This window comes from Prinia subflava, chromosome 18 (genome assembly GCF_021018805.1).
Source record: "Prinia subflava isolate CZ2003 ecotype Zambia chromosome 18, Cam_Psub_1.2, whole genome shotgun sequence".
Lineage (NCBI taxonomy): Eukaryota > Metazoa > Chordata > Aves > Passeriformes > Cisticolidae > Prinia > Prinia subflava.
Window position 1 is genome coordinate 11,332,776 of NC_086264.1, and position 14,807 is coordinate 11,347,582.

The window sequence follows — 14,807 nt, forward strand, 5'->3', positions numbered from 1 at the left end:
GAGCTCAGTACAGATGTATTTGGACTTATGGAAATTAGCACAGAATTTGTGGTGCCCTGTCAGCTACAAGGGGAGCATTTAAGAACTAGGACTTAAGAACTTAAAAACTGGAGTGTTACTTGAAGCCAGCTCCAAACAAGCATCCCATCCCTCTTCCTCCCTCCACACAAAGCCTAGCCCCTGCCTTGTGACATTCAAATGCTTTGGTCTTGCAGCTCCTGTCAGACAATTCTGCTTCTCCCAGGAATGCCATTAAACACCCTGTGATGACTAGATTTTTATAACTAGAAAGAACTAAAAATAAAACCTTCCAGGAGTTTCAACTGTCTAACAGCAGCAGCACCATGCTGCTGACAGGGGCACCTCTGCTGTTCCTGGCCAAGCACCAAGGACTGATAAATTTATACCTATATATATATTTATGACACTGCTTTACCTTGTGTATATTAACAGGATTCAGAAGGGAAGAGCTGCCTGTGCAAAAGGCAAACAATTCTCGTAACACAGATGTTTGGGCAGATGAGTTGACCTGTGTCAGAATACTGCTCGGTTTCATTATAAGAAGCCTCAGAAAGATGAAACTAAGCTGATGCCAAGAAATCATGGAAACTGTGAAAACAGGTTCCCATCAGAATGGTTTTGTGAGTTATCCTTCCTCCCTGCCCCAAGCCTGCAGCCAGAGCTTGTCCTGACACAGCACACAGCTCTCAGTACTCCCTGCTGGTTTGATTTCTGAGCTCAGCTGGTTAGGGGAGTCTGAGATGGCACACAGTGTTTTATTCAGAGATGGAAATGACACCTTGGATCTAGATTTTAGCAGTTCTCTTTGATATGCACACAGAGATGAAGCTTCAAAAGGAAGGAGAAAGTGAGAGCTAGGCAGGACTAACTCACATGGAAACACTTTCCAGAACACAGGAACACAATAGGTCTCATTCACACAATGAAAATTAACAGCTAAACATTGCCTGGCTCTCTTACCAGTCCTTCCAGGGAGACAGTTTTCAGTAATTTATGCACAGGGGTTCCTGAAAGCATGGAATCATGACTCAGGGGAAGGAAGGCAATCACACAAACACAAGAACTGGTCTATGTGGGCAAGTTGGAGTGAATAGAAATTAAGAAATATGCAGTGAGGTTTTAGGTCAGAACATTCCTCTGCACCTGAACAGAGCTGCACACTGATCCAATTTACTGCAGTCATGAAGACATTGGCAGGAACATCCAACAGAGGATATTTTCATGACCTACTTAGCTTTGAAGCATCTGCCATTAGATTCCATTCCATATCACATGGAAATAATGGATATTTATCACAATAAATAATAATTGAATTCATCATGTTGCTTCTTTCCCTTTAACACAGGCCTTCATATCTGCATTTTTTAAAAAGGCTTAAACTAAACATAATTTACAACCTCTTGCACAACTCTGGGACTTCTTTGTCTTCTTTGTTATAAATTGCAGCTCCTTCCATCGGCTACACTTGGAGTACAGAGAATCCTGCCTTGGGGGTAGCTCACTCAAATGCACCTGTCCTAAAGGAAATATCCAAACCTTCAAATGAAGTCAACTTTCCAGGAAACATTCTGAATTCAGAACTCACTCAAAACTGTGGTATACAAAAGACATTAAATATTTATTAAATTACAGCAGCTTTAAGCAGGAGAGTTAAAAACTTTAAAATATCCAAATTTTGGATTCAAGGCTTTTCTTCATGACAATCAGGGGGTCCCTGGGATATCTGTTGGCACTTTTAAGAGTTCTTCGACTTCTTCCTGTAAAGCCTCAGCTTTTTCACTCAGCAGCATCTACAACAAAAAAACCCCAACAAAACCCCAAAAATTAGAAAACAAATGCAAGCATCAGCTATAACTCTTACATTAAAACACCAATGTTTCTTTCCAAACTTGCACCCAGGTCTGTAAAAGATTTCTGCTGCTGCTCCCAGGACTGCAGCAGCTTTGCCTCAAAGGACCAGGATTGTTTTTGCTGATAAGTGTACACCTAGAGATTGTTCCTAGCACAGATCAGCATTTGGATCACAAACATCCACCAATGCCTTTCCTAGTAAAAGGAATTCTCCCCTTTCAACATCATTCCAACACCCACTTTTGACACACTGCAGTTCTGAAGGAGGTTTTTGTAGCTTTGTTTCTAGCTCACCTTTGCAGATGAAACGATTTGTTTGGCTTGACGTCGTGACAAGTGCTCAATCATCCTCACCAGAGTTTCTGGATTTGCATTAGCCAAGTGTGCTAAAGTTTTGTACCCTGCATTGTAAAGCTGTTTGGCTCGTGCCTGAAAGTACAAAACTGTGTTAGATTATCACAACAGGAAATAAGAATTACTGGTAAGTGCCAATCTCTGCACCACCTCAAATATTTCATTCTGCAAATCAATCCAATCCTCTTTTTCTAACATGAATACTCAGTGAGAATCTTTATAGCCCAAAAGCACAGCTGTACCACTAAGATTTACCACCCTAGCAATCTTACCCAGCTCTTAGGAACTCATTTGCCTTTATTTTCTCTGAGCCTAGATGATACCAATGTTGCTGTCTTCCCTTGTAATCATGTTTTCTGCATCCCCTGTCACTGACAGGAATGACAGTCCCACGTTCTTTGGAGGTGTCTGTCTGGTTTAGCTTCTCAGATTAAAACCTCACTGCCACTAAATTCAATGGTTTTCTGAAAAACTGATTCTAGAATATGCTGGACAGGCAAGTCAAATCATTTTGCAAAGAATAGAACCTTGGACTGAAGCCCCCAAAGAGCTTTTATTTTAATAGGACTCTTTGATTCAGAGCCTGGTTAAATTTCTTATTTAAAATATGTACAGTACTGCAAGTGATTGCCAAAGCCAAAGTTCCCAACAGGACTTTGCATATTTCTGTAAGGATCTTCTAACTTAAATATGTAAACTCTTATTTCTCTTTACTCCCATGAACTGAAGAATCCTTACCACAAAAGAAACCTGGACTCTGTTTTCCAACTGAGTATACAGCTAAATTATTGTCCAAATACTGTATTTGCATGGTTGCTGTGGCAACAGCCAGAAGAAAAACATTTTCTCCAGCTCCCATTTCCTCAACAGATCACTTTTCCCCCAGCCTCCAGACTGTTGTGGATTATCTGCTGAATTCCTAGTAACAAATTAGCTTGGTCTTCCAGATACACTTGAAATGCACAGCAACATTTAGCACACAAATTAACATTAAAAAGTTTAATTCAGCCAGGTTTACTGACCTCTAGAACCCCTGCTACCTCCATCAGAGGGATGAGCTCTGTCTTCACACAGTACGTCAACTGCTTGGTAAGTTCTGTCAGCAAGGCTTTATAAACCCAGAATTCTTCCAATTCCTGCAGAGACAAAGATTGCTAAAAATCAGCTCCAAAGTTCTGTATTTGGGAAATATTACTGACAAAACTCTGCTATGGTAACAAGCTTATATTTGGCTTTTAGATGGGGGAAGCACTGTTATTTCTAGTCATCCTTTCAGGAGAGCTGCAGAGGTGTATTCAGCATTCTTCAGCTGAACATCCCAAAGCTGGGGCAATTCTGAAGTTTAAGCAATGCATTATTTCAATTATTTCACCAACAGCACTGGCAGTGATCAATGCCCTGTACAATTTGTGTATTTTCACCTTCTCAGTGCGTAAAGCTTGCTTTTACTATCAGAAATGTCATTGCATGAACATGCTTTGCTCAATAGAAAAAATAACGTGTAACAGGAAAGGTGAAATACCACACCTGTATTCAGTTCTAAAACAAGAGAACAAAACCCCAGATTTTGCAAAACCAAACCACAAATAATTTCTTTGCATTCTTGTAACACAGTACCTCACAGAAGTGTAGAAGGCAGGATGCAAAGGAGGCAGCAGAACTGAGCAGGTTTTGCACATAGCCCCGGGACATGTTGAATTTTTCTGACACACTCCATATGTTGGTTTCTTTCAGGAGGGCATAGAGGACAAATGTCAGGTAGAGCCTGTTCACCACAGCATTGTCCATGTTCTAGGAATAAGAAAAGCTGGAATTCAGAGCCAGAATCACACTGAATATGTTCTGTTAGTACTACAAGGCAAATCTTTTCATTTCCGCTCCCTTCACTGCTTTAAAACATTTCTGTATTACACACAAAGACATTAAAACATTAAGAAAACCAAACAATGAGATTAAATAAACTTTAATAACCAGAACAGCAATAAACAACACTAGCAGAAAAATAATCTGGAATTTGTAAATAATCAAATTAAATGATTCAACTCTCATCTTAGGTATGAGAAATCTCCAACCTACCTTTTTGATGGCTTGACCAGAAGCCTTTTTTGTAATAAAGCTTTCAGGTACTCCCACAATATCTGCTACTTTTTGCTCTGCTGCACTTAGCTGGTTGAACTAAAATAAAATTTTATAAAGAATTTTGAATATTGAAATATTTAGTTCTCTTAATATTATAGAATATATTTAGTTCTCTTAATATTATATTTAGTAATAATATTTAGTTCTCTTAATATTATAGAATATATTTAGTTCTCTTAATATTATATTTAGTAATAATATTTAGTTCTCTTAATATTATAGAAAACACAAGTATATTATTGACAGTGCAACAATGTTTTTGAGTATCTCTATAAAATCAGTAGAGTAGTAATTGAGTCACCAGTTACAGGCAGCTCTGAAGCTTCTTTGCCTACTTGTTTGATTTATCTGTAACTGTCCATCTCTGAATGCCTCTTTTTAACAGAATTAAATAGATTTTAGTGCTCCCCCAGTAAAAAAAAAAATAAAAATAGTGTATTTGCCATCAGATTGTTACCCCACTTCATGTCCTATGTGTATTTCTCACCTGTCTCAAGTATATCATCCAATCTGGGCTACAGGTAGAACTCATATCATAGGGAGTTGAGAGATACAGCAGGTGAAGATTGCTCTCCAGAACCAGCCCCTCCAAACCCTTCTTTAATTCTCTGTACAGAAGATTGCAGTATGCCAAGTCTATTGAGCCTAGAATAAGCACACAGGGTGAGAATAAGCACAATTATAAACAGGCACACTGAGTTAAATGAAATACATTTTAACATAGAATCAGGATTGTCTTAAATCCCTCTATTTACAATGACCTGCTCATAACAATTAATTGTAAAACAAGGTCCTGAGTCACTTTGATTACAGCCACTAGATCAAATTTTTAAGTTTTTTAGGGGTGCATTTCTGGTTTTGTTCCCAGTGGGATCAATATTATCACACTTCATTCCCATCACATTCAGTCACGTGCTGCTTCACTCCCATTTTCAGTTTTCTACATCATGTAGTAAAACCCTTTCTCTACAACTTATTTTTCATTGCAGTTTAATAAAAAGAATTTAAAAAGCCTTACCTTTATATGTAGCTTTGCCCAAGGGTGTGATTGTCAGCGTAGATTTGGAATCGTGGTCCTTCTCAGATATTCTTCCTTTTAGGAGTCCTTTTTCTATTAGATTTTCCAGCCCTTCTTTAATTATTTCTGAGAGGCTCTTCTCTTTAGACATCAGCTGCTGCTGAACACCCAGCAATGTACAGCACATAAAACTGTCCACTTCCTCATGGGTAACTGCTATCTGCACCAGTTTGGGAAGGGATTAGTATATTTAAATTATAATTTAACACATTCAATAAGACATAGGAAAAAATTACTGAATAAAGAAAGAGTTTGTGTTTCTCTAGAATTTCATCTCAACAAATAGAATGATAGATACTGTATGGTGGGTCTGATGGACTGCTGTCCATCTGTTCTATTATTCTAGCTACTGCATCATGTTAACTTCTTTCCACTGTTTCTATTTGTATTTTAAATCAAGTATCAGAAATAGAAATATTACTATTCTATTGTATAATAAGGTAGATATAATTTTTGCTTTTACACATAAGATAATAGTTGCATTACATCATCACTTATTGAGTTAAATGAAAAGATCTAATCAGATAAGGACAAAAACTTGATTAAAGCTGTTCTGAACTTGCAAGCCCAAGTGTTTAAGCAGTCTGTATTTTTCTACAGAACTAATAGATGACATTTTCTTGGCATTTCCAAGCACTTAAGTTACTCACAGAGAAGAGTTAACTGATACCTTCAGTCCAACCAAAGATAACAACAGGCTCTGCATCCCCTTGGTCAACTCCAGCAGAAGATTGCTGTAGCAATTCTCCAAAGGACTGTGAACTAAATCCTGAACCTAAAAGGGGCAAGGAATATATTAGTACAGTGGAATATTCATGCATTAATTTTACACTTTAAAAAAAATCAAACCTGATATGCATGATTCGGCTTATAAATAAAATAAGGGTATATTAAATATACCCTTACAGATAAGGGTGTACTCTTAGACCCTTATATATAATCACTAATCCCTTCCTATATCCTTATATATAAGGGTATAAAATAACATTGAAAGTTTATAGTTCCCATCTGAAAACAAGCCACATAAATCTAATTTAAAGGTATTATTACATAAGTCAAATACTTGTAACTTTAAGAGGTGAACAAAAATTAAGCTAGGCAGCTTAAACCTCCTGTTTATTCCACCATTTTAAACCAGCAATTTAAATTACCAACAGCTTTGTAAAAATTACCAAGTGTTTGTCTTTTTCTTGCACTATGAGAATACTTTCTCCAGCACTGTCAATGCCAGCTCGACCAGCTCTGCCAATCATTTGTTTATACTGGTTCTTCTTCAGGAAGTCACTGCCAACATAAGGAGCTCTGAGAATCACCCTGCAAAGAAATCTTGAATAAATTATGCTTCATATACAAATTACTAAAGCAGCAATAAAATGTTAAAATTCAAATTCATCCTTTATATGTGCCCCTTACCTCGTAACTAATAAAAATCAAATACACCTCTTTGGACAGACGTAAATCAATTGTAAAGCACTAAATTATTTAAGATGGATTAAATGTGCACACTTCTTAGCAAACAATCTTTGGTCACACAGAGTACAGCAATCCTATCATCAGAACTTGCATATGAAAAGATTTTTGTGTTAAAACATATTCCAACTGGAACTCCTTACAAAAGGTTTATTTTACTCTTCTTAGGAGAGTATCTAAAGAAATAACTGTTCTCTTGAACAACACTACTAAAAACGCTAAAGCAATTTTCAATTTATTAAAACTTCCTTAATCCATTTAGATAAGTGCTCTTCAATCACACTCTGAGGTACTTCCTACCAATTCACATTTCCTACATAAATCCTGCACAGTCTTATTTCCCAAAATCCCTTCTACTTCCAATTTGCTGGTAAATGCACAAACACACTTTAAACAGCACTGAGATTTCCAATTTATTACAGATTTTTTTTACAAAGCAAAAAAATCGATGCAAAAATTAAACATTTTGGCTACTAACCTTCTAGCTGGCAGGTTGACTCCAGCAGCTAGAGTGGCTGTGCAAGCCAGCAGACACAGGACACCTGAAGAATAAGCTTCCTCTATGCTTTTTCTTTCATCATTTGTAAGGCCACTGTGGTGATAGGCAACACCAAAAGGGATTGTTTGCTTCAAAACAGGACACACAGTTCCATTTCCAATACTCTTCAGGTTCTTGATGAGATCTTGTTTTTCTTTCTCCATGTAAGCTCTAAATTCTCTTGGAGGAGGGAAAGCATTTCTTTAGACTTTGATCAATCATTAACTAAAAAGAAAATAAAAACCAAGAGCCCTGCTTGCTGTCTACTTCTGTTCATCATCCATTCCTCTAACATATAAGCTGGAGAAAAAGTTATTTCCAAGAATTATTTCCAGTAACTTTGAAACAGCAATAAACAGGAGGCTGATTTAGTTGCAATAGAACCTTTCTTGTTTGGAAACACAGGAACAGAAGGGATCAAGTACTGGCTGCTTTAGATTTTACAACTCAGATTTCCAAATTGGGTGAGGAACAGAGATATTCAACTGACTACCAAAGTATATGACCAAATACCAGGGTATAGAGAAAAATGTTTATTTCTAAGCTTCCAGAAACCAGTGCCAAAGGGACACAAAATTAGATTAACTTAGTATGCTTTTCCTTCTTTGTTTTAGTATTTGCCCTCTGACAATCATCTTTTTCTACTGTTTTTGTATAAAAATAAGAATTTTAAAAAAAAAATTATTTAATAAGCTTTTTGCAGTTTGTTATCACTTATGTAATTAGCAGCTTTATATGATTCCATGTTCAAAGCATTTACTTTTAATCACCAGGGAAAGACACTTGCAAACTAGATGACAATAAATCCTAAATTGTAAGCAATTATTTCACATATAATTAAAAGAAAAAAAAAAGACAGAAACTTACTTCTTGAGGTACTTGCACACCATTGAAGCCACATTTTCACAATTCTTTTTAGTGGGACAAAAGATTAGGCAGGAATATTTAGGAATAACTTCAGTAACCAGTGCAACGATGTGGTCAGGATCTGCTTTCTCCAGATTACTAGAATACTGTAATAAGCACAGATTGACAAATATTTAAACTTAGGAATTAAGTCATAACCTAAATATCCAATACTTGTTGCCAACCACTGCTTGAATACTCCCACTGGATTTAAAGTGAGGTAATTCCAAGAAGTTGTAGGATAAACTCTTCTCCCACTCCTCATTTGAAAGATATCTAACTTGAGGGATCCATGGATATACAAATCAAATTCTTTGCTTTTTCCCTTGATACTTCATTTTCTTTCAGCAACACTTGTGATACTGGCAATCTACCATTAGAATATTTTTCTTTGTAAGGGTTGAAATTAATCCCTACAAAACTACCAAATGTATCTTCTTTCAGTTTTGTCTGAGAGTGATCAACTGTTGAGAAAATCCACCCCCAAACATAAAACCTTGAGTATTTGGAATACTCAAACATTTTACTCTTCACATGTCAAAATACTGAAGAAACTTCTGCCTTGAGGAGCAAAAAAGAAGTGACAATCAAGGTAAGCATTCAGTATTTTAAAGCTTTTTTCCTTCCCAAAGCCTACCACTTCTTTCTCATGGGTACTACAAATTAATTATCATGTTTAAGTAATTTCTCTAGTAAAAGGTTTGTAAATAAATCAGTGTAAAATAATGCATTTCACAACAGCTCAAAACAACTATAAGCACTTTGTTCTTACCTTAAAATTGAGGAGACGTGAAAAAGCAAAGCCATTTTCTGCTGTGCTGTCAACTGCATAAATGGTGTCTCGTACCTTTATGTATTCCTTTAATTCTACCTAGCAGGATAGAGAAACTTTAGTTAAATTACTCAGTTTTCTCCAAAGCTATTGCTGATGTACAGCTACAGCTGTTCTCTAAGCATCACATGTCACATACACACTTGCATATAAGCACATGTTTTTAAGAGAAATTAATTGTTTTAATTATTTGCCTTGATAAAGCATGGAATCCTGATGAAGAATGCCAAAATTGCATGAACTATTATAAACTATGCAGTCCTGACAGCATACAAGAGCCAGCACTACAGATTCTAGTTACACCAAATGGACAGCAATAATTAATCACAGTAGCTGTAATTTAGAAATGCTTAAGTTAAAATGAAACAAATGCTTTGGCAGAGCAGTATAAAGATTATTGCATTTGTGTATTTAGAAGTGCATAGTGCTATTTATTGTATTGTTATTAATTAAAGAGCAACAGCAGGCTTTATATTATACTGTGCAATTCAGCACAAAATTTAGGATTGTGATACAATCCTAAACAGATTTACTATGATTTTAAAGGCAAATATTCTCTTTATTAGTTCCAGTTATCTTGTATACAGACCGGTCTAAAATTATTAGTGTAGTACTCTGCTTGCAGGAACTTCTGCAGGTCTCCAACATTATTCAACGTTGCACTCATGCCAATGATCTGTGTCTTTTCTGCAAAACAGAAGTTGAGATGAATTTATTGTCACATCACCAATTTTTAACACTTCTATTCAGTATTAAAGTCCGGAGACTGCTTCATCGTTAGTCTTTTCAAAATGCCAAAGTAGCAGGTTTGAAGGGAAAGGCTGCTACTAAAGAAATACTAACTAATTAAGAAATAATACTAAGTTATAAAATACTGAGACTTAAATATAAAAAACCAAGCATTTAATTGCATATCCAAAGAGCTGCTACAAAGAAATGGAAGACATTTGACAATACTCAGGATTTCACAGAGAAGTATCAAAAGAGCTTCAAAAACTCCATTAGAGGTTCAATTAACACTTAAATGAGTAAATGCTGTTAATACATGGAGTCATGCCTTGTTTTTCAAAAGCAGCACAAATGCAGAAAGTGAGAATGATTTTCCTCAGAGAGGGCACAACTACAAAACTTTAATGATATTTACTGTAGCCATGACTTACTACTGGTGTAGAGAATTTTGGCCAGAGTAATTTCCAGTATTGCTCCACGACTTCCCTCCCCGAGCATATGCAGCTGTGCACAGAAGGGAAAAAGAAAAGGCAAGAATGCTGCTGAGTTATTTCTAAAAAAACTTCCAAAATATATAGATCTAAAGAAATGCTACACAACTGTCTTTGTTTGGCTTCCTCATGATATTCTTGGTGTAAATTTGGATTGCTAAGATGTATAACCTCACTCAAAAAGCATTTAAAAATCACAGAAAAACAGACTCATGGGCAAATGAAAACAAGATTTACCTTCCATTTAACAGACCACAACTGACACAGTTAACTCCTGACAGTAAACAGTGTGGAGATTTTTGTATTCACCAGCCTGAGGCAATTTTAAACAAAATTTTAAGCAACACTTAGAGTAAATAACATTCCCAGCAGCCAGCTTCCAGGAAAAGCAGAAGTCAGTGCTTCAGCTGCCCTCTGTTTAGAAGCCAAAGTATGGTCAGTCAGCCTGAAGAATTCCATGAATTGAAATCCCTGCTGGAGTTATTCGACCCCACAATTATAATAACAATAATATTATAATATATTAGAATGCATTATAATACATTATAATATTATTAATTATAATATTAATAATATTATTAATAATTATTATTATAACCCCACATTATTCAACCCTACAATCAACCCTTGATAGCACAACTCAGCCCCACCACTGTAAGGAGCGATTCTCACAGCCAAACTTTGTGTTTTTCTTTTTTTGCCCATGTTTCATGGGTCATTAATACCAGACACAAAGTTGCATGGTTTCACATCTAGGAGTTAAGGTCCAGCATTCATAAAATACATTCATACAATTAAAATTCTTTATCCTTTTTTGCAACTCATTAGAGACTTCTAAATGACAAGCTGTTGTGCAGGAATTTACCATCAACCACTACCACAGCAGATCTCTCAATTTAAAATAAAAACTCTGAAATAGCAATAAATGCTTCATTAAAAAAAACCCCAAAAAAACAAAAAACAACAGCTTTCAGAATTATGTGCCAATTCAGAACATAGAAGGTAAAAGTAATTTTCATGATGAACACTCTAAGCAAAACCAGGCAGGCAAAGAACTGCTCCTTCCTAAATAATTGCTGATTAGAACTCTAAAAGAACTTGCATCTGATAAATGTGAGTACATCTTGTGGCCTACCTCATCAACCACAACCAGGCCAAGGTCATAGATTCTTTCTGTTTCGATTAAGGAGTTCACCAGACTGTGTCCTTTTTCTATAGTAGCAATATAAAGAGATTTTTTTACTCTCCTCTTGACTGGTGGAAATCGTCCTTTACTTCCTGCATATTCTTCAACCAGGAAACCCAATTCTATCCCAAAACTTGATAAACCCCTAACCTATAAAAGAAAATCAATTAGAGAACAAATTCACACTCATTTTGGATTTCATTTTCCATTTTTTGGGGCTGTCTCAAGAACTCAGTGTACAGAAAACCAACCCACATCACAATCAGCTGCCTGAAACAGTGAAAACATATTAGCTAAGAATATCTATTCCAGCTACAGAATTGAAGTGTCTACACTCATTATTCTTTATTATGAAGTTGTTCTCTAAAACTAACTTTCTCTTTACACCAAGAAATGTGAGTTTTTATTTCAAGATCACTTCTTTAGCAAGTTGGGCAGCACAGCTCTTAGGCTGCAGAACTAAACAAAACACCCCAAAAAGCCATGATTTCAAAATTCAGTACCCTTTACTTCATAACTCAACATTTTCACCTCATCACTTGTGTTCTGTTGCAAAATTACTGACCCTCAGAGCAGCATTTAGGAGAGGTCACTCATTTCCCACTGTATATTCATGAAAACCTTGCAGAAAACCATGCAAGTGAGCAAATAAACAGAGCATATCAGGAAAGATTTCTATCAAACAAAGCAGTACCAGAAATACTCCATCCAGACCTTTTCTTGGACAATGGCAACATAAGGCAGGATCATCAGAACATCCTTCTGCCTGCACAGTAATTCTTGGAGAATTATTATTTCGGCTACAAGAGTTTTTCCACCGCTGGTTGGCAATGAGTATATCAAATTCCTCCTTTGCTGCAGGGATTCCAACATTAAGCAGTCGTGCTGCCACTCTGCAAAATGAAGAGGGAACTATCAGCAGCCCCAGGGGCATGTGAGTTGATACCAGAATGCCTCAAAAAAGCACTTAAAGCCTTTGGTGATGGTGATTTCCAAAGTATTCTGTAATCCAGATGGATACCACCCATCCATTCCATCCATCCAAAACACCAAAACAGCCACTTCCTAAAACAGGACAACCACTTTCCAACGTGGTTTACATTAAGCATTACCTTAAATATTTTTACAGTTTAATGGGTGAAACAGACAATATTCTTCTAGCAATTCTTTTTTTTTTTTTTCCAACAGACTATTAGTTACACTACCATAAAGTGTTTCAATCCCTCGAAGTTGTCTGAATAAATCTTTAACCTTGCTAGGTAATCCATAAAAAGGGCCTATATCAACAGAAGAAGATTCAATAACTTTCCTAGCCACAAAAATCTCTTCAGATAAAACAGCTTCTTTGAGCTGCTTGGTCTTGGAGACCTGCAGAGTCTGGGCTCTGGCATTTCCAGTCATAGCACTTTTCAGGTGATCTTTGAGACTCTCGGTTTTAGATAAAACACACTTGGAATGCGAGGAAGAGTCAGTAGGCCTGTTCCTGTGCTCAGCACCAGCATAAAAAGACAATGAGTCCCTGATTTTGTCTGAGGAAGAAGTCACACGTTCATCCCTCCCTTTCGAGACTGGAGATGTTCTGGAAGCAGAAGACAGTTCATCCATTTGTTCAAAATACAGAAGCTGTGATGATGGCAAGTCATCAAAAATAGACTCGGTTAACTCTTGATTGCCATCAGCCAGGTCACTGTCACGCACTGGACAAGCACCCTCTTTGTCACTTTTAAGGACAACAACATTTTCTGAGGCAGCAGAGTCATCTCGCTCTTTCCGATGAACTCCTGACTGGAGGTTCCCAAGCACGATCTCTCCAGCTGCTTTCACATCCGTATTTTTATCCTGCAGGTATTTGTGTTCAATATCATCCACCTGAGCCATCAGCGAATCGTTTCCATAGAAGCTGTCATAGTCACCGAACATATCCTCCTCGCTGTCCTCAGTGCACTGCAAGAACGAAACAGGAGTTTATTCAAACACCTGAGGAAACACCACGAAAGGCAGAACAACCTGCAGAGCACAAACATCGCAGCCAAATCACCTAAGTCTGCCCCAAACTTTACACAAAAGCATCTTGTCTGATATCGTCTGAGGAAACCCCAGCTTGGGTTCTGAAGGAACCTTGATTCAGTGAAAGAGATATCCTACAAGCAGGAGGATCCGTGCTCGGGAGATGACAGAGATGACAGAGATGATTTATTTTTTAAAGTTAAGCCAAACAGCATCACACCCTCTCACACACAGCACGGCCCTTCCCGGCACACACCACCCTCCCACACGGAGCCACCAGCCCAGGCCCCCGCCATCCCCTACCGGCGCCTCCGCCGGGGCTCCCTCGCCACCAGAGCTCGCTCTCTTGCGAGCCACCGGCGAGCTGGCGGCGACGGGCTGCGCCGGGGCCCGGCTCCGCTTGCGCTCCGAGCTGGAGCGGCTCTTCCTCCGCACGGCGAGCCTGGGCTCTGCCATGGCCGGGGCTGGCACGGCGGGGCTGGCACGGGGCAGTCACGGCGGGGCCGGCACGGGGCAGTCACGGCGGGGATCGGGCGGAGGCGGCGGGGCTGGCACGGCGGGGCTGGCACGGGGCCGTCACGGCGGGGCCCGGGCGGAGGCGGCGGGGCTGGCACGGCGGGGCTGGCACGGGGCAGTCACGGCGGGGCCCGGGCGGAGGCGGCGGGGCTGGCACGGCGGGGCGGCGCGGCCGCCATGGCGGGAGCGCGCAGTGCGGGCGCCGCGCGCGCGCCCCGCCCGCCGCCAATCGCGGCCGCGGCGGGCGGAAGCGGCGGCGCGCGCTGCCGGTGTCATGGCGGCGCGGGCTGTGGCGGCGCGGAGGCCCTGGCAGCGCCTGGTTCCCGGTGCGTCCTCCCGTTTATCCCTTTCCCCTCTGTCCCGAGCGTTCGCGTGTCCGTTCAGGTGTCCGTGCCGCCGCTAACCGTGTCGTTCTCTCCCTTGCAGCGGCGCTGTGGGCGCGGCCGCGCCGCCTGCAGCATGAGGGGCAGCGTGAGGGGCGGCCTGAGCGCTCGGACCAGGTGAGGCTTCCCCGCCCTGCTGTCCCCGCTGCTCCGCTCCGCAAGGCACCGGCGGTGGCTGCAAACGCTTTGCTGTGGTCGCTGTGTAGATCTGGCTCCTCAGGCCCCGAATCCCTTGTGGGCAGCTAAGGCCCCGCGGATCTGTGTTCCAATATCTTAACTAGAGCCTGTTAAAGCTGCTGGCTCAGT

At 39.4% G+C, this 14,807-nt stretch overlaps 1 protein-coding gene across 2 annotated transcripts; it reads right to left on the reverse strand.

Annotated features, from left to right (window-relative positions):
• Positions 1 to 1,620: 1,620 nt before the first annotated feature.
• HELQ (helicase, POLQ like) lies at positions 1,621 to 14,118 on the reverse strand. Of its 2 annotated transcripts, XM_063415105.1 has the most exons (18): positions 13,906 to 14,118; positions 12,801 to 13,539; positions 12,310 to 12,488; positions 11,545 to 11,745; positions 10,350 to 10,422; positions 9,779 to 9,876; positions 9,130 to 9,228; positions 8,319 to 8,464; positions 7,392 to 7,631; positions 6,616 to 6,757; positions 6,114 to 6,218; positions 5,384 to 5,603; positions 4,853 to 5,010; positions 4,303 to 4,401; positions 3,844 to 4,017; positions 3,249 to 3,362; positions 2,167 to 2,301; positions 1,621 to 1,811 (listed from the first exon to the last, which is right to left on the reverse strand). In XM_063415105.1, the coding sequence occupies exons 1-18, from the start codon at positions 14,056 to 14,058 to the stop codon at positions 1,725 to 1,727; spliced, it is 3,162 nt and encodes a 1,053-aa protein (XP_063271175.1). In that variant the 5' UTR covers positions 14,059 to 14,118; the 3' UTR covers positions 1,621 to 1,724. The 2 variants fall into 2 exon arrangements, with proteins under 2 accessions (XP_063271175.1, XP_063271176.1); XM_063415106.1 differs by lacking the exons at positions 12,801 to 13,539; positions 13,906 to 14,118 and having other exon boundaries at positions 12,290 to 12,673.
• Between the last annotated feature and the right edge of the window lie 689 nt (positions 14,119 to 14,807).